The sequence below is a fragment of the Diplotaxodon limnothrissa genome, linkage group LG4 (genome assembly GCF_057381915.1).
Source record: "Diplotaxodon limnothrissa isolate DT_005_m linkage group LG4, D_limnothrissa_male_GT1.1, whole genome shotgun sequence".
Taxonomy (NCBI): Eukaryota; Metazoa; Chordata; class Actinopteri; order Cichliformes; family Cichlidae; genus Diplotaxodon; species Diplotaxodon limnothrissa.
In genome coordinates, this window is record NC_140599.1 from 23,260,443 (window position 1) to 23,279,097 (window position 18,655).

An 18,655-nucleotide genomic window follows, 5' to 3' on the forward strand; every position below is an offset into this window, starting at 1 on the left:
TCTTTGTCCTAAGCTAACCAGCTTCTAGCTTTTGTTGCACATACAGTCAATGAACATTTTGTTAGGTACACCTGTTCAGCTGCTTGCTAAAGTAAATATATAATCAGCCAATCAAATGGCAGCAGTTCAATACATTTGGGTAGGTAGGCATGGTTAAGACATCCTACTGAAGTTCAACTTGAGCATCAGAATTAGAAAGGATTTAAGTGACTTTGAACGTGGGATTGCTGTTGGTGCCAGATGGGATATTGTGAGTATTTTAGAAACTGCTGATCTAATGGGAATTTTCCACACAACCATCTCTGGAGTTTAAAGAGAATGGTCCAAAAGAAAAGGGATTATATTGCATCAGTAAGCCTTTCCTCTCAGTTCAAAGCAGCAACTCAAAGAATCACACATTAGATGGGCTACAGCAGCAGAAGACTGCATTAGGTCCTGTCAGCTAAAAACAGGAAACTGAGGCTAAAGTTCATACAGGCTGAACAAAACTGGACAATAGAAAATTGGAAAAATGATCCCTGGTCTGATGAGTTTTGACTTTTAATGCAACATCCACATGGTTGGATCTGAATTTAATATAAGATGAAAGCATGGGTCCATCCTGCATTGTCTCAACGGTTCAGTGGGGAATATTCTTGGCACACTTTATACTGTTAAAATGCCACAGCCCACTTGAGTATTGTTGCTGACCATGTCCATCCCTTTATGGTAAATGGACTGGTTCTCATATAATGCACTTCTACTCTACTGGAGCGCTCAAAGGGCTTTATGACCAAAGTGTACCCATCTGCTGATGGCCAATTCCAACAGGATATTACAGCATATTACAAAGTTCAAATACTCTTAAATTGGGTTTTATGACAGTGAGGTCACTGTATTCAGATTAGCTCCACAGTCACCAGATCTCAATCCAACAGAGCACCTTTTGGATGAGGTTGGAACAGGAGATTTGAATCACGGATGACAAACCTGCAACAACTGTGACACTATTGTGTCACCATAGACCAAAATCTCTGAGAAATGTTTCCAGCACTTTGTCGAATCTGTGTCACAAAGAATTAGGGCAGTTCTGAAGTCCAAAGGAGGTCCGACATTGTACTAGCAAGGTGTACCTGATATAGTGTCCAGTGAGTATACATCAAGCCTGAAGAAGGAGCAATATTCCCATTACAGTAAAATGACTGCTTCAGTGGTAACATTACAGCAGGTCACTCCTCCCCACTTTGATAGTTTGACATTCATTTCATCCCGGGATTACATTTTCTCGCTTGATAAAGAATAAATGAGTCGTCCACTTATTGCCGCAACATTGTGACAAGTACCCTCTCTGGCAGTATTCGCAATGGATGACTGCTCTGTGTATAAAAATATGGAAATAAAGGTTCAGTGAAGGAGTGTGTAAATGCATATAAGAGTGTGTTGTCAGTGGCGTCAAAAAATGACACCGTTCCCTTGTTGTAATCGAGCTGAACTTTGACCTGCTTAGGTGTTCTAGAAACTGTCAGCAGGCTGGGTGGGGAGGTCATTGCTCTCAGGTCTCCATCCCGGAAACATAAAGTCCAGAAGCCATTCTTGGGCCGGGCAGAGATCTCTGTGTTTCTCGGTACAGACATGGAGGCAACACCCAGGAGCCAGTCATGATTACTTCCTGTTTCCACAACCCAGTGGTGACTTCCTGAGCCTAGTGCGGTCATGCCTACCACTTCAGCGCTCATATGGAAGCGCTCTGGGTTGTCAGGACATACACTGGGCTGCTTTGAGTAGTGCAGGGAAGTGAGATCGTCAGACAGGATGAGGCAAGGGTGTGCTGTGTTTGGATCTAAGGTTATGGGAGCTAAAAGACAGGAAATGTGCCAAAAACAATGATCTATTAATATTTTGTTGTGCAATTCTTAGGTAAAAGCGAATAATAATATTTAGGTATACTTACTATAATCAACATGGTCCAGGATTTTTTCCCAGACTCTGTACTTGAGGTTGTAGAGGTGTTTAGTCACATCAATCAGCAGCCCAGACATGTTCTCTGAACCAAGCACTATGCTTTTACATCTGTGATAACAACAGATGTCTTACACTGAGGATATGTGACACTGAAATTATTCTTCATCTCAGTAAACATGAAACAATAACTTGGGGGTAAAATGCAACTGACATATATCAAATCAAAGGTTTATTTATTCAAGTATTAATGATTAAGATAAATGTGCTTAGCAAAAACTGAATGTATACCAATCAAGTCTGAACAGATCCCATTAAACTTAACATTTTACACTCTACTCATGTAAAAAAAAGAAAAAGAAAAAAATGACACAGACCATTAATAGGTAATTACATATTTTGCACACATTTTTGTTTGCCTTTTAATAAACCTACCGGTCTTGTGTGTCTTTAAAATTCTGGGGGAGAGAAAAAAAAACATGTTAAGGCAGAGGCTTTTTGCAAACAATAAGGAGATAAGCTTCAAATTGGACAACACAAACCTTCAACAAAATCATATCGTCTTCTTTCAGCTGTTCCTGTATGATGGCGATGGTCTCCGTAAGACACGTCACCTCAGCTGAAAGCTCTTTCATTTTCTCCTTCATCCCTGCTATCTTTTCTTCTTCCTCTTTTTTCACAGCAGCTAATCTAGCCGACTCTTCGTGGTAGAGGACTTGATGCAGCTGCTCAAAATGGTTCTTGATCATTTTCTGTGTCTCCAGCGCCTGACTCTGTGGGGGGGGATTATCACAAGCTCTTTTATTAGGTCGGGCATATTTTCCTGACAAATATGAAACATCTGTCAGCTCATCACAGGTTACCTTGATGCACATTAGTGTGTTATTGGACGGCATGTTAATTCTTTTGAGGTTGTCCAGCTTTTCTTGCAGGCTCTTGAGGGATAAAGCAAGTTCGTCCTGGAAGTAAAGCAGGCCTCAGTCAACAGACACCAAATTTAATGTGTAAAGTACTTTAGGTACTGCAGATCTGAGTTAATCCCTGAAAGGGTGCATTACATTCAGGCCTGACTTGTGGAGCAGCATTCTACCATAAGGTGTTACCTTAAAAGCAAACTGCAGAATTTGTTAAGATAACCAATAGCTATGTTTGTCTCCCTCACCTTGCAGTCCAGCAGTGCCTCATCTATAGGCGAGCAGTCGTGGGTCTTGTGCAGTTTGGACGACTGACACACCACGCAGATGGGCTGTTTGTCATTGAGGCAGAAGAGTTTCAGCTTCTCTCCATGAAGATTGCAGTTCACCTTGTCTTCCCCTTCCACTGAGCTCAGCCTCCTGACCTGAAGAACAGCCTCGCAAACATTTTTTAGCGCCAAGTTGCATGGAGGGTTGCACTTTGAAGCTTTTTTCCTACAAACTGGACACTCTCGTATCCCTGTGTCCCAGCAATGTTTTAGACAGCCCCTGCAAAAGCTGTGACTGCATGACAACAGAACAGGGTCTGTGAAAATGTCACAGCACACTGGGCACGTAAGATCCTCCTCTGGGAGTGACATGGCCAAGAGCTCGTCACGTATATAGAATAAATCCACAACTCCAACCAACAAGTCCTCGAGTTTAAGTCCTTAATGACTCCACGGTAAACAGCAACAACATAGTAGCATTATCACACCTAATTAAACTTGTCCCCAGAAAGCCTTAAAGCGTATGGACAGCTTAACTATTGTTCTTGACATGAAGTTCCAAATGCTGTTTTTCCTGTGCATGTCTACTGTGGGAGTAACATGAATCATGCAGCAGCTGAAAAAAAAGAAAGAGCCTGCATGCAGCATAGCTGGAAAGCAGGAAATAAAGCCCCATTGGCTAGTTGTTGAAGAATGGTGGAGGGTAGCTGGTAACTCAGAGCAGGTCTGGAATGTAATCATTCAGGATGTGACTGTTTTAGCGTTGACAGCCCATCCCACCAGCAAACCTTTGTTTTTACCTGGCCTTAATCTGCATACTTAAAAACTCACCATTCAATTACAGACTGGGAAGTTTAAAAAAAAATCAAACTGTAAAAAAAGGGGAAAAAACAACATCCAAACTGAACTGAGTGGCTCCTCATTCCCCATGTTTCCATTCATAGTAAGGCTTAGCTCTTGTAGCTGTTGAGTTTCGACACAAACAAGCTAAACCTGCCGTCAGCAACGACAGCAGGCCACATTTTAAGACTTGTGAAAATTAACGTGCTGGGTACAAAATGATAAAAGAGACACCTTTTACGATCTTCAAAAAGAAAAAAGAAAAAGGTGCGCAGCTCAAGATGGGCAGAATATAAAATAGGTGGCAGCCAAAAATAGATTAAATGCAGACAGCATTTCATCTGAAATCGTACTTTTAGTACGGTTTAAGTCTGAGGAGAAGGCAGCAATTATTCTGTAAGAAGCTTTAGATGTATCCAATGTATAACAAAATGAAAGGATCTTTATATATAAACAGGTAGCCATGATATCCTGTGCAAAATGTAACTGCAACTTTAAAAAACTGGCTTTCTTTTTTTCAATAATGCCTGCACTGTGTTGGTGCATTTTCATAAGGCCACAGGCTTACATATTTACTAATATTAAAACGTCAGACATGTAAGGCCTCAGACTGACGTGAATGTTTCTGCTTTTCCTCTTTACTTCTTGTGTGCAAACCATGAATTGTGTTCCAGAAACATATTCAGCCACACGAGATGAAGATAAAAATAAGCACGGCAAAAGCCATCCTGGGTCAGACAGAAATGGGTCAAGCACTGATATTATGGAGGGAATCATGATGTGGCTTTTTTTTACCTTTTTTTGGGGGGGGGGATAACATCAAGTTAATGCGTTCAAAAGTACCAAATAGTCTCTACATATCACTTTAAGGCAGCTGGATGACTGGTGTTGTTTCATGTGAATATTTTTTTTTTGGGGTGTGGGGTCACTGAGTCCGTGAGAATAACGAGACGACCTATTGACACCTGATGCAGCTTCCTCGCATCCTATCCGCCATTTCCACCGCTTTTGGTTCCTCCCTCTCTCCTCCAGTCTTTGGTTGCCATGGCGATGACGTCAAGTTGCACCACCGTTTCAGCCCAGTAGACGGTCTTAGAGGCGGTGCAACAAAATCCCGGACGATCGACTGCAGGAGCCATCATCCTGTGAATCTCCTCTGCTCAGATTCCCGTCTCCTACTCGACCGTCCTCTTACCCACCTGTCCAAAATGCGCGAAATTGTGCACTTGCAGGCCGGCCAGTGCGGAAACCAGATTGGAGCCAAGGTATTTCTTTCTGATTTCTTTTGCTCTATTTCGGTTTTTTTCAATCCGGTGAGCCGTGTGCCGGCTGTCATGCAGGCACTCAGAGGAGCTCCCCTAATCCATCTTCCAGAAATTCTCTAGAACAAACTCTGTGCGGCGTATTTTCTTCTTAAAGCTCATTACATTCCAGAGAGAGGGAGAATCAATCCACAGACGATTTGCTCATTGGCATTCCGTGCAGGGTTTCACACCGAGGACAAGACTGATTCATGCACTGGTATATGCAGGAGAAATTAAGAAATTAAGATTTATGCGACTTTATGCTTTAATAATTCCATGCATAACTCGCATTTAATATCGCCACATTTTTGTCGAATTTCCCATGCGAGTATATCAGCGATTGACTGGAATAGTAATGAAACCTTATTGTAGATGTAGGAGCAGCCGCCCCTCCCCCTCCATATTTATGACCTATTTTTGCCTGATTCTTTTCCAGCCACTTGCTTCTGAAAAAAAATGTCTAAATTTAAACTGAATCAAACTGCAGTATTATCATTTTAACACTGGCATGGATTATATCTTTAGTATAATTAATCTTGTTGGCTATATGGCACCAAAGACGTTTTTACTTTTCAGATTATTGCCATCTGCCAGATCAGACTAATAGACTGCTCTTTTGACTCTACATGCACCAGAAATACACACTAAGCTTTCTAGAAATGTAATTAAAAGTATATCAGCAAATACGTAACTGGAATGAACTTGCATCCCACCTTCCTCTCCTACCACGCTTGTTTTGTTTCAGTTCTGGGAGGTGATTAGCGATGAGCACGGCATTGATCCCACCGGTACCTACCATGGAGACAGCGACCTGCAGCTAGACAGGATCAGCGTCTACTACAATGAGGCCACAGGTTGGTTGCAGATTCACCTCTGCTGCCGTACAGACTGATTCGCATACATATCTCTGTTTTACATCACATCCAGCGTGCCTCTTAAAATTACAAGGAATTATATTGTTCATTCACTTTTGACTGGTTTAGGTGGAAAATACGTTCCACGAGCCATCCTGGTGGATCTGGAGCCTGGAACGATGGATTCGGTGAGGTCTGGTCCCTTTGGACAGATCTTCAGACCAGACAACTTTGTCTTTGGTAAGCTGGGTGAATTTTGTTAATCGAGCATACTATGCTATGTCTTTCCTGTGCATCTTACATTATAAATTGGAATATTTTTGACTACAGGCCAGAGTGGAGCTGGAAATAACTGGGCCAAGGGCCACTACACTGAGGGAGCAGAGCTGGTGGACTCTGTTCTGGATGTAGTGAGGAAAGAGGCTGAGAGCTGCGATTGCCTCCAGGGCTTCCAGCTCACTCACTCTCTGGGCGGAGGCACTGGCTCCGGCATGGGCACCCTGCTGATTAGCAAGATTCGCGAGGAGTACCCCGATCGCATCATGAACACCTTTAGCGTGGTGCCTTCCCCCAAAGTGTCTGACACCGTGGTGGAGCCTTACAACGCCACCCTCTCTGTCCACCAGCTGGTAGAGAACACAGATGAAACCTACTGTATTGACAATGAAGCCCTCTATGACATCTGCTTCCGCACGCTCAAACTCACCACTCCAACCTACGGAGATCTCAACCATTTGGTGTCCGCCACCATGAGCGGGGTGACCACCTGTCTGCGTTTCCCTGGCCAGCTCAACGCCGATCTCCGCAAACTAGCCGTCAACATGGTGCCCTTCCCCCGTCTGCACTTCTTCATGCCAGGGTTCGCCCCGCTCACCAGCAGGGGCAGCCAGCAGTATCGCTCACTGTCTGTGCCTGAGCTCACTCAGCAGATGTTCGATGCCAAGAACATGATGGCTGCCTGCGACCCACGCCACGGCCGCTACCTGACCGTGGCCGCAGTCTTTAGAGGTCGCATGTCCATGAAGGAGGTGGATGAGCAGATGCTGAATGTGCAGAACAAGAACAGCAGCTACTTTGTCGAATGGATCCCGAACAATGTGAAGACCGCCGTCTGTGACATCCCACCCCGTGGCCTCAAAATGGCCGCCACTTTCATTGGCAACAGCACCGCCATCCAGGAGCTGTTCAAGCGCATCTCCGAGCAGTTCACCGCCATGTTCCGTCGTAAGGCCTTCCTCCACTGGTACACGGGCGAAGGTATGGATGAGATGGAGTTCACCGAAGCCGAGAGCAACATGAACGACTTGGTGTCCGAGTATCAGCAGTACCAGGATGCCACCGCTGAGGAAGGAGAGTTCGAGGAAGAGGGAGAGGAGGAAGTTGCATAAAACCTCCGCGCAACTGGCTCCCTGAGCTCCTTTCACCTCGCCCATTACCCCCCCTTTTCACTCCCCCCCCCCATCATGAATTGAATGGTTCGCCACACTTGAACAGATCACTGTTGCTCTAGTGTTAGACATTGGTGTTAACTGGTGCTAGTGAAGTTTTTGGTTCAAATGTTTTTGTATGTCGTGAATGCACTGAACTACTGACATCCTCACATCTGTCCTGTCATTGCCTTGCCGAAGTCAAAAGCAAGTGATTTTAACTGTGAAGCCTTGAAACTGGCGAAAGAATAAAATCTAATTTAAATGCCAAATTAATGCCTCTTTGGGGGTTTTTGTTTGTTTTCTTTTACTGATTAATTTGACGTGCGATCCAAGATTTCTCTTCACCTTACAGCATTAAAACTCCTAGTTAGCAAGTCTATTCTACAACATATAGCTACAAGGACTTGTGCTACACAATGTTTACTAATACACTGCCGGATGTATACTTCTTTAAGAGAATTATCCTAAATATACATAATGGTTTGGTGAATCTCTCAAGCTTCTCCAGATTTAATGTTCTTCACTTCATAGATTTTCAATGAGATTCAAGTGTAGGACAGTCAGTAACATTCACTTTGGTGATCAGGAGTGTTGGAAGATATATCTTGCATCCAGACTCTGTTTATTTCTGACTGCTTGAGGTTTTCTTTCATAATCTTCCCATATCATTTTTTCTTCATGAGTCCTTCCACCTTGACAAGATTCTCAGTCCTAGACACATCGAAGCATCCACACAGCATAATACTCCCACCACCGTGTTTCATTGTTGGGATGCTGTTTCTTTGGTCTCTAAATTCTACCTTTCTTTCTCCAAATGTAAGCAGTGGCTCTGTGGCCAAAAGGGTTTAATCTCATCTGACCAAAGGATGTGCTTCCAGTATGCATAATCTTTCTCCAGGTTGTCCTTACTGTAGCATACTTCAGTCTGGCTTGAAGGTGTCTCTTTTACACAAATGGAGTTTTTCTTGGTCTACAACATCTGAGTCCATTCCTGTGCAAGGTTCTAATGATCATCTTCTTTCAGACTGCAATTTCTGACTCAACTAAGTCATTCAGTTGTTCTGGGGTCTTTCGACACGTGTCTCACTAGCTTTTTTTCCAGTCTTTGAAATCTAACCAACTTGATCTGCCTGTATGTGAGGAACCTTCTTTCCTCGCAGTGATAATGCTGACGTCACATGACTGCGTGTTTCCGTGAGTCATTTACATGCAGAAGCCACTGAAAACCAGGATACACATTTGTGTGGGGAATAAGACATAAAGACCTGCTCATTTAAAAAAAATTATGAAAAAAGTGACCCTGTGAATTTTCCTTGCATCATACAGTTAACAACTTTTTTACTACAGGCTAACGAGTCGAGCATTTCAGTGCTTTTCTCATGTACACCGAGAGCCTGAACTTTACACTCTGTGGTTACTGAAAATGCTTATCTGCATAGCTATTTTATCATCAGCCTCTGTACACTAATACATACAATAGCTGTGGACTTGTTTGCATTTTTTCCATCGCTGCTCAACCTTTTCAGGCATGTGCTATTTCCTTATTGTTATTTTTAGCCTTTTGCGTAACAGGACAGTGGACAGAAGAAGGAAAGACCTACAACATATAGATCGCCTGCTCTACCTAACCAGCTAAACCAGCACCCTATATCCTATTTTTACTGGGATTTTATACATAAACACCGCTGCTGATCCACCTGGGGAGGACTCGTGAGACTTTAAATGCTTTGTAAAGTTTAATTACACAAATATTAAACAAATATTCAGTTATTTGACAAATGCATAAATAAACACGTGGTGACATTGTAAAACATCTCTACTTGATTACAGTCAATTATGTGCTATACATATGATCTGGTGAATTATTGATGGCCTGTCTTTAAATTAGTGTTGTTATTCAAAGAGATGTCAAGTGTAAACAGTTGCTTCTGATTTCTAGTTATAACCTGACTTCTTTTTTTAGCTCAGAGCAGCTTTGTAAAAAACTAGTTTTCACGAGGATAAGATCTTTTGATTAAACTCATAAATAGAAACTCTTTCCTTTTCAAATGCGATTGACTAAAAACGCAAAAAGTTTGAGGTTAAAGGTCAGCAGATTTTGCATTGAAATTTTAGACAGAATCAAATCCAGCAAGTAATTAGGACTTAAGGCAGCTGGCAAAAAGAAGTGTCGCTAAACTAAAATCATTAGTGGCGATAAAATACTGTAGCTTTTTGTTTTTTTAACTTGTGCAGAATAAACATTTAGACCTCTTTGAAATGTTCAGTTGTTCTTAAAAGTCAGAGAAAAATCCCTTTGGGCGCTTCTCTTCGGCTTACCAAGCAAGAACAATTCAGTGCTTGTTGAAATGGAGCGGCAAGAAAATGCATCATGTTGTACGGTTTCAAAGATCTCTCTTTGTCCTCTCTTAAACCTGGAGACAGTTTTCTCTCAGTGGTCAAGCCCCAATCTGAGAGCCTCGTCACACAGGAAGGCTGCCGTGCAAGTGTTTGCAGCCTGTGTCCTTACAAGGTGTTCCACAAAACCTCAAATGAGTCTTTCCTCCTTTGGTAATTTTAGTGCATCCGGTGCGGCAATGCTGCGTGCACCAGACTGCTCCTCAGCGCTGGGTCTGTACGTCCCTTCGGTCTGCCTCTTCTTTTTGACCACGCAGAACAACCAGACGAGAAAAGCCGAGACTATAGCCAGCACTCCCAAGGTGACTGTAGGGGCCACAATGGCTGCGATGTTGGGTCCCTGCAAACAGGATAATATAACACTTAAAGTCTAATTACATACCAAAGTTATTTACTGTTCTTGAAAATATTTGTCACTTACTGTAGTGTTATTAGATTGGGTGTCACTTGCACTTAAGGTCATATTCCCTGTGAAAGGAGCAGAAACATAATGAATGTTATATCAGTGGAACAGTATTTGTTCCCTTTCCAAAAAATGTTTTAACATATTTATTATGCTTCAAATCCTCAAACAATTTTCAATATTAGACACAAATAACCTAAGTAAATACAAAATGCAGTTTTTAAATTGTGATTTTATTGATTATAAAAGTTATCCAAACCTATCTAGCCCTGTGTACAGTAATGGCCCCCAAAACCTAATAACTGGCTGTGCCAGCCTTGGCAGCAATAACTGCAATCAAGTGTTTGCAGTAACTGGCACTGAGTCTTTCACATTGCCGTGGAGGAATTTTGGCTCACTCTTCTTTGCATTTTTTTTTTTTTTTGATTCAGCCACATTGTAGGGTTTCTCAGCAGGAACATCACTGTTCAAGGTCACGCTGAAGCATCTTAATCAGATTTAAGGCTGGACTTTGGCTAGGCTGCTCCAAAACCTTTATTTTGTTTTTGTTTTCTGGTTTTATTGAGTCATACAGATGTGAACCTGCTGCTGTGTTTTGGATCATTGTCCTGCTACATAATCCAAGTTGAGCTTCAAACAAACTGACGGTCGGATAGACTCCTTTGAGGTTTTTCCAGTAAAGAGTAAAATCAATGGATCCATCAATTAGATGCTGTTGAGGTCCTGAAGCAGCAAAGCAGGCCCAGACCATCACACTACCCTCACCATGTTTGACCGTTGGTGATTTTTCCCCTCAGCCCACAGAATATTTTTTCCAAAAGTCTTGGGGATCAACAAAATGTTTTATTGACAAATGTGAGACTTTGTGTTCTTTTCGGTCAGCAGTGGATTATCATCTTGGAACTCTCCCATGGATCCCATTTTTGTCTTTCTTATTGTTGAATCATGAACTCTGACCTTAACAGAGGCAAGAGAGGCCTGCAGTTCTTTAGATGTTGTTCTGGGTTAATCTGCGAGCTCGCGGGTCAATTGTCAATGTGGTCTTAGAGTAATTTTTGTAGGCCAACCACTCCTCTTCCAAGTTTTCACCATTTTTGAGTAATGGCTCTAAACTCAGTCCCCCCCACCCACAAGAAAAAAAGTGCTTAATCACAGTTAATTCATGAGTTAAAAATATTTCTTAACATAGAGCCATGTAGGTTTGTACAGCTTTTTTCTCTTAATAAATGAAATCATCATTTAAAAACTCCATTTTGTATGTAAACTGATGTATATAATTAAAATGTGTTTAAATATTATGGGGCTCTCTGTATTTAGATAAGATCTTTTATTTTAATTGGCAAATGCATTTAAACTTTCAGAGTAACCACTTACAAGCACGTGTGAATGTGCACTCATAACATTTAAAGTAATGAGTCTGTTTCCTGGCAACTGGGGGAGACTTTTGAAAGTTCCAGTCTTTGCAAAGAAGTATAATACCGTACTTTTTTTTTTTTTTTAAAGCTACTCATGTAACTCTCAGTGAGAATGAAGAATAATTTTCACATGTAACCAAAGTGTTTGACACATTCATATGCAGATGAATGCAGGAATGTGAAAGGATCTTGAAAAGCTGGCTTCTTAGTAAAGTGCAAAACTGTTTTTGAACCACGACAGAGACATGAGTGTCAAAAATAATGTCTAAAAGAGGAAAAGTGTATCGCTTCTACATGTTATCATGATTGTATCTACCCTTATACATACATGCGTAATGAAAAGCACATAAGAGGAAGTACCACAGTAAAGCAGAAGTTCATTTCAACCTCGTCCACTTTCTAAGCACCTGACACTTGTAAGCATTCCAGTATCGCTACCAGCCATTTCATCTGTGAGCAGCCATGTGATTACTCAGTTACATCATAAAGCCCCACTGGAGCTTCTTGACCAGAGCGAATAGGGAGGAGGAGAAGCTCAGGAATGCACGGTATACCGCAGTCACAATTAGCTGAGTCAAACAGCACACTACTTTGAAATGTGAGAAAAAAACCCAACTCAAATCTATTTGTTTCTTTGTGTTTCTTTGTGTGTGTGTGTTCATCATTCAAAAAATCGTGTTAATGAGAAAGTTTTGTTTTGGAAACTTAAGCCCTCCCCATAGTTTCTGAGTCAATCATTTGCTTGGGTAAATAGTAAACTTGCCAAGGACAAAGGTACGACTTGATAACAAAGGTTACAGACGGGGGCAGCCATGTTCACAACTTAAAGTAGGATTCAAACTGACAAATGCAACAGTTTCTCACAGCAGTGGGACAGGGGTCTGTGTCTTACTGTGTAGCATCACCTTCATTTACCAGTTAAAATGTCTGGGAACTGAGGAGAACAATTGCTGCAGTTTTGAAATCACATTTCCTCTCATTCTTGTTTGATAGGAGATTTCAGTTGCTCAACAGTCCCCCACCCCAATGTAACTATACCCATCAGATATACTGTGTTTTGTACTGCACTTATAGTACAAAACACCTCTCCTTTTTAGCTGTAATGACTCTGCGAGATGTTCAGTATCGTGTGAAAATCTAGTTCAAATGATTTTTAAATCATGACATTAGTTTACACGGCACCGCAACATCTTTAAAATTGCTTTTTTGTATATTACTCCCACTCAATGGGGAGCTTGTTCCTATAAATTCTTATCTTAGTCTTATGTTATTAGGCAGTGCTGACATGTTTCACAGTTTCTTAGCAAAGCTTCCTAAGTTTTTTTATGTGTCATCACAGGATGCAATAGGTTTTTTATGTGTGCGTGTGCACAGGTGTGGTCAAAAGGCTGGCTTATTTGTATGGGAGTGCTGAGGAAGGCTTCCAACTCACCCCACACAGGATTACTGCTCAGCACCAGCAGTAAAACACTCCCAACCACAGCTCCAGGTATGGTCAGCACATCCAGGCACGCTGCCATCTCTACCCGTGACCAGCAGGGCCAAATGGGGGCAGACTGGTACAGTCGGGGCATCAGCTTGGGTCCATTTCATTCACAGACAGCCGCCGTGAGGATTTACTGCCTCCATTTGAACAGCTAAAGACACACAACTATCAGCAGTGCAAACGCAAATATCCTCTCCAGTTCACTCAGACACTGATAGACTGTTTTAATCTCAAGCTGAGTCAGGCAGAGAAAACCACAACTACTGAGTCACATTCAGCCTGATGTTGAATCACCTCTAAACCTGCGCAATAATATTTTTACTGGCCTAACAGAAGAACACAGCTCTAACACCTCCTAAAAAACATCATTACACTATCAAATGACAATATGCTGTAACGTGATTCTTTTCAAAGACTTACACACACCCTTCATCCGACTGCTTCCAGATGGTCGAGGCAAAACGAGGAACATCGAACAGGTTGATTCTTTACGCGTCAACTGCTTCCGCCTCACCTTGTCAAAAATGAAACCGCAACACATATGAGTCGGGTGAAAAGTACAGGTAACATCCTCAGCCGACTTCTATCAGAACAAGCCTACCTGAAGTACCCGAGACTACATCCTCGGCTGTCCTATGAGTTGGTCTTTCATCTAAAGCTCTTTTTTTCCCCTCGTCTACTCCTCACTTCGCCATTGGTCACGTGGTTGAGTTTCGTGTTACAATACCTGAGCACAGTTATCTACCTGCAGCGGGGCGAACAGAACCTCCTTTGTGCGTACAAAGTAGAATAAAATGCGCACTTTGCTAAAGCAGAGCAGCGCCGATCTATCCTGTTTCCATCAGGAAAAAAAAATAAAATCAGACCTTAAAGCTTTTAATCACCTTTATGCAATAATATTTATATTCAGAAATTCCTTCCAAAGTTCATTCAGTTTCTAAAAAATTAACGATAATGATAATAATAACAAGATGCCAGGTTTGCCTTATTTGCTCCAATCTGCACAACTTTAGCCGTAGTTTTTACTCCCTGTGAAGCTCTTACCTACAGCAGCAACCTGCTGATGGCGTTGCATGAAACAGCGCCTCCGTCAGGTTTTATGGTTCCCGTCAGGAGAAAGGATATCGACATTCCTGAGATATTTTAAGGATGAATTTGGAGGCCAGCTGGTCCAGTGGGCTCTAATCCTCTCCTAATCTCTCCTTTCAGACTAAGAGGGGCACAGAAAATGTAGTCTGCTTCGGGCCTAATCTGTGCTAGTCAGAGTTTCGTGTGGACACTCTGTAAGAGCACTGAAGCGTTTTCTGAAAAGCACAGACCTGCTGTGGAAAATTACTCTTATAGTACAGCAGTGACTCACATTGAGGAGGTGCCCCTTGCTATTTTGTATGTAGCCTAATATCTGCAACAGTAATATAACGTTCAGTAACCACAGTTTGACATGTGATTCAGAGTGTTTTATCTATTAAAGAAAGGACAGATAAGGCATGAGAAAGTTAACTACTGGCATAACCCTGTCTTTTCATGCACATACACTCACTGGGCACTTTATTAGGTACACTTTGCTAGTACAGGATTGGGCCTTCTTAATTCTTTGTGGCACTGAGTCACAAACCCACCTCATCCCAGTGGTCTATTGAGATATTGAGATCTGTTGAATCTGTAGACGGCATTCCTGTACAGTGAACTCATTATCATGTTCCAGCAACCAGTTTGAGATGATCTGCACTTGGGAACATGGCATGTTTTCCTGCTGGCATGTTACGTCCCCACGAAGGAATTCTTCGAGTTGCGAGTGTGGTGGCCGGTAACAAATGGGTCCAGAACAGAATGAAAAGGAAAGCAGACAGAGGTGTTTAGCATATAATATGGTTTTATTGCAAATAATCTTAACACAAAGAGTCAGCAACGTCGCTGTATCAATAAGGCCAAAAAGAAAAGAAGAGATCAAAAACAACAAAGGAAACAACTAAAAAAAAAAAAAAACTCCACAACACAAAGAGGCACTTCCCACTTCTCACTCAACTGAACTCCTCACCACGGTGAGACATTTCCAAGGCCTATATGCCCATCTACTCACTCAACTTAAAACCACGGGTAGGACAAACACGCATTGGGACTTTTCCAACATCTAAAAAGACAATGTAGAGCCATAGGGAAAAACCACTTGCATCACACAGTTCTTCCCCAGCCTATATAATCTATATAATAAAGAGGTGATTGCTGACTGGGTCCAGGTGCCAAACGGGGTAATGAACAGCAGGTGCGTCGTGGCAAGAGGGCGGAGTGAAAAAGAGACAGAAGGGTGGGAGGAACAAAAGAGGAGGAGGCGGAGAGAGAAGACCACACCCACACAAGGGAAATTTCAAGAAGAGGCCCTGCTAGGGCCGTAACAAGGGTCATAAAGGGATGGACATGGTCAGTAATAAAACTGAGGTAGGCTGTGGTAGTTAAACGATGCTGCAGTTGGCACAAAGGGGCCTAAACTGTGCCAAGAAAATATCAGAATCAGAATCAGAAAGGGTTTTATTGCCAAATGTTGAGCAGGTTTACAACATTAGGAAATTGCTGCGGTGCTTCAGTGCAAACATACTGTCATAAATTGCGCTTAAATAGACATGAAAAAATAAAAGTAAGAAGAAGAATTAAAAGTGCTACGTAGAAAGATATATGCATGAGTGCAGGTGGTGATCAGTGCCAAACATGGAATGATGCAGTGAACACAGCGTAGGGTCATGTGTTAGGGGTGGGAACAGTCGTACGTTTATTGTTCATGTGTCCAACAGCAGAGGGGAAGAAACTGTTCTTATGGCGAGAGGTTCTGGTGCGAATGGACCGGAGCCTCCTGCCAGAGGGGAGCAGGTCAAACAGACTGTATCCAGGGTGAGAAGGGTCAGCTGAGATCCGAGCTGCACGCCGCAGTGTCCTGGAGGTGTACAGGTCCTGCAAAGATGGGAGTCTGCAGCCAATCACCTTCTCAGCAGAGCGCACAACACGCTGCAGTCTCTGTTTGTCCCTGATAGTGGCTCCAGCGTACCACACGGTGATGGAGGAGGTGAGGATGGACTCGATGATTGCAGTGTAGAATTGCATCATCGTCCGTGTTGGCAGGTTGAATTTCTTCAGCTGCCTCAGGAAGTACATCCTCTGCTGGGCTTTCTTGATGACGGAGGTGATGGTGGGCTCCCACTTCAGGTCCTGGGTGATGGTGGTACCCAGGAAGCGGAATGAGTCCACAGAGGTGATGGGGGTGTCAGTCAGGATGATGGGGGGGAATGGAGCTGTGTGCTTCCTGAAGTCCACAATAATCTCCACTGTCTTCTGGGCATTCAGCACCAGGTTGTTGTGGCTGCACCAGGACACCAGACGTTCAACAACCCCACAACCATGACATCCTGAACTGCTAATATGGTTCTTTCATGTTTTTCACATCACATTGTGACCCATCTGAATGTCTCACCAGAAATCAAGACTCATCGAATCCAATTTAGGTGAGCCTGAGTGAATCACAGTCTCAGCAAGTAACAGGTGGCTATTTGAGTGACTGTTCCCATCAGCTAGAAACAGACTGGCTGTTCTCCTCTGACCTCTGGTAACAACTAGGCATTTTATCCCTGAGACTCAGCTTGAGATTAAAGAAGTCTCTCATCATTCAATACTTTCTGTTTTGGAGACCATTCTCTGTAAACTCTAGAGGTGGTTGGGCAGAAAAATCCCAGCATATCAACAGTTTTTGAAACTCTCAGAAGCTGGCAGCAAGGCTTGCCATGTTCAAAGTCAAATGCACTGAGCTAACTGACTGATTAGATTATTTGCGTTAACAATTTGGTTGGACATTAGGCTGATTGCAGACCAGATATGGCGGTAGAAGAAACATTAAGAACAAATAGCTCTTCTGGTGTCTTGTTTTCTACTTATTTAGTAGTGACCACTAAAGGGTGCAACAAGCACCTTTTTGTGTGTGTGTGTTTGTTGTCAAATAAATGAGCATTACGTGTAAAACAGTATCTTTTTTATTGGAGTCACTGTTATATATTTCACTGTTAGTTTTATCAGGAAGTTTATTTTACTAAAGAAAGCTTCTGTAAGCAAGTTCATTAGCCTAATAGTTTATGTAAGCTGATATAAATACCTACAGTGACAGCCCAGTAATTAATAACATACATAATAAAACTGCAAGAGAGAAGCAATTCAATGATGATTTTAAAAGGTACACTGTTTTTAGAGCAACGTATTTGATTTAACATCTGTCTAAATGTTGCACTTGGCCATGTTTTCTGGGCTGGAATCAGTGTTGGTGAAACTGCTGCGAAGACATGAAACTGCCATGTACTGGAAGTTAATACGCTATAGCAGAATGTAAAAATGTCAAGGAGATTTATATATTTATCTGACTTGTTATCAGCGCTCAGTTCAAAAACCTGCATGTCTGATAGTGTGGAGGTTCATTCATGCCACTGGAATTGGAAGCTTACACATGCAGAAAGGTATACAGAGGTTTTAGAGCAACATATACTCCCATGCAGGCAATGTCTTTATTATTTCAATCTATATTAATGTGTACCCTTATGTCTATATATATCGCTACCATATTTCAAGAAGATAAATCTTGAAATATTAAAATAAAACCCTAGTTTTGAAAAAGTCAGGACGTTGTGTAAAATGTAAAGAAAAAAAAGCATGCAATGATGTGTATTTTATTCACAGCAGAACATAAAACATATCACGTGCAATGTACCATTTTAAGAAAAATGTTAACTTATTTTGACTTTAATGGCAACAACACCTCTCACACAAGTTGGAAAGGGGACAACAAAAAAGCTAATTATGTTAACTGTCAACAGGTCAGGAACATGTCTGGGTATAAAAAGTTTCACGGAAGTAAAGATGGGCAGATGGTTTAACCATCTGCAAAAAATCAAAAAACAATAATTGAACAATGTCAGAATAATGTTCCTCAATGTCAAATCCTAAAGGCTTGGAATCTCTCACCACCTACGGTACATAACATCATCAGAAGAGTCTGAGAATCTAGAGAAATCTCTGAAAAAAACAGAAAAACTCTAATGTTTGTGCCCTCGGGTGTCACTATATTAAAATGTTTCTATCAGGCATGTTGCTATCATGGAAGTCACTGAATGGCCTCACGAACACTTCAACATGGTATGGCCATGACCACAGTTTACCATCCAGAAATGAAGGTTAAAGCTCTATCATGGAAAAAAGATGCCACATGTGAACAAGATCCAGAAATATTTCTCTGGGTCAAAGGTCATGGAAATGGACAGACGCAAAACAAAACAAAACAAAAACAATCCAAACACAAAAACCCAAATTGAACTACAAAGAGTACAAAGAAGACTCAGGACTGCTGAACATTCGCCTCCCCAAATTCTAGCAGCTGG

At 42.0% G+C, this 18,655-nt stretch overlaps 3 protein-coding genes across 4 annotated transcripts; 1 reads left to right on the top strand and 2 right to left on the bottom strand.

Annotated features, from left to right (window-relative positions):
• Nucleotides 1-1,295: 1,295 nt before the first annotated feature.
• Nucleotides 1,296-3,616, bottom strand: LOC146633836 (zinc-binding protein A33). Its single transcript, XM_085352568.1, has 6 exons — nucleotides 3,101-3,616; nucleotides 2,802-2,897; nucleotides 2,481-2,711; nucleotides 2,374-2,396; nucleotides 1,931-2,049; nucleotides 1,296-1,834 (listed from the first exon to the last, which is right to left on the bottom strand). Exons 1-6 carry the CDS (start codon nucleotides 3,491-3,493, stop codon nucleotides 1,296-1,298), a joined length of 1,401 nt encoding a protein of 466 aa, XP_085208694.1. The 5' UTR covers nucleotides 3,494-3,616.
• Nucleotides 3,617-5,169: 1,553 nt separating this feature from the next.
• Nucleotides 5,170-7,507, top strand: tubb4bl (tubulin, beta 4B class IVb-like). Its single transcript, XM_085352569.1, has 4 exons — nucleotides 5,170-5,226; nucleotides 6,011-6,119; nucleotides 6,249-6,359; nucleotides 6,450-7,507. Exons 1-4 carry the CDS (start codon nucleotides 5,170-5,172, stop codon nucleotides 7,505-7,507), a joined length of 1,335 nt encoding a protein of 444 aa, XP_085208695.1.
• Nucleotides 7,508-9,711: 2,204 nt separating this feature from the next.
• crb3a (crumbs homolog 3a) lies at nucleotides 9,712-13,929 on the bottom strand. Of its 2 annotated transcripts, none has more exons than XM_085352570.1 (5): nucleotides 13,852-13,929; nucleotides 13,677-13,764; nucleotides 13,197-13,401; nucleotides 10,368-10,414; nucleotides 9,712-10,286 (listed from the first exon to the last, which is right to left on the bottom strand). In XM_085352570.1, exons 3-5 carry the CDS (start codon nucleotides 13,336-13,338, stop codon nucleotides 10,077-10,079), a joined length of 399 nt encoding a protein of 132 aa, XP_085208696.1. In that variant the 5' UTR covers nucleotides 13,339-13,401; nucleotides 13,677-13,764; nucleotides 13,852-13,929; the 3' UTR covers nucleotides 9,712-10,076. The 2 variants fall into 2 exon arrangements, with proteins under 2 accessions (XP_085208696.1, XP_085208697.1); XM_085352571.1 differs by having other exon boundaries at nucleotides 13,671-13,764.
• Nucleotides 13,930-18,655: the final 4,726 nt, after the last annotated feature.

Excerpts from the sequence above, each read along its gene's own strand:
- tubb4bl (XM_085352569.1), top strand. The coding sequence starts at position 5,170 with ATGCGCGAAATTGTGCACTTGCAGGCCGGCCAGTGCGGAAACCAGATT. Across the intron at positions 6,120-6,248 it reads CTACTACAATGAGGCCACAG|GTGGAAAATACGTTCCACGA; the intron begins GTTGGTTGCAGA and ends TGACTGGTTTAG. Across the intron at positions 6,360-6,449 it reads ACCAGACAACTTTGTCTTTG|GCCAGAGTGGAGCTGGAAAT; the intron begins GTAAGCTGGGTG and ends TTTTGACTACAG.
- LOC146633836 (XM_085352568.1), bottom strand. The coding sequence starts at position 3,493 with ATGTCACTCCCAGAGGAGGATCTTACGTGCCCAGTGTGCTGTGACATT. Across the intron at positions 2,898-3,100 it reads AGGCACTGCTGGACTGCAAG|GACGAACTTGCTTTATCCCT; the intron begins GTGAGGGAGACA and ends CTTTACTTCCAG. Across the intron at positions 2,050-2,373 it reads TTTAAAGACACACAAGACCG|ATGTAAAAGCATAGTGCTTG; the intron begins GTAGGTTTATTA and ends TTGTTATCACAG.
- crb3a (XM_085352570.1), bottom strand. The coding sequence starts at position 13,338 with ATGCCCCGACTGTACCAGTCTGCCCCCATTTGGCCCTGCTGGTCACGG. Across the intron at positions 10,415-13,196 it reads GAGCAGTAATCCTGTGTGGG|GGAATATGACCTTAAGTGCA; the intron begins GTGAGTTGGAAG and ends CTCCTTTCACAG. Across the intron at positions 10,287-10,367 it reads CCCAATCTAATAACACTACA|GGACCCAACATCGCAGCCAT; the intron begins GTAAGTGACAAA and ends TCCTGTTTGCAG.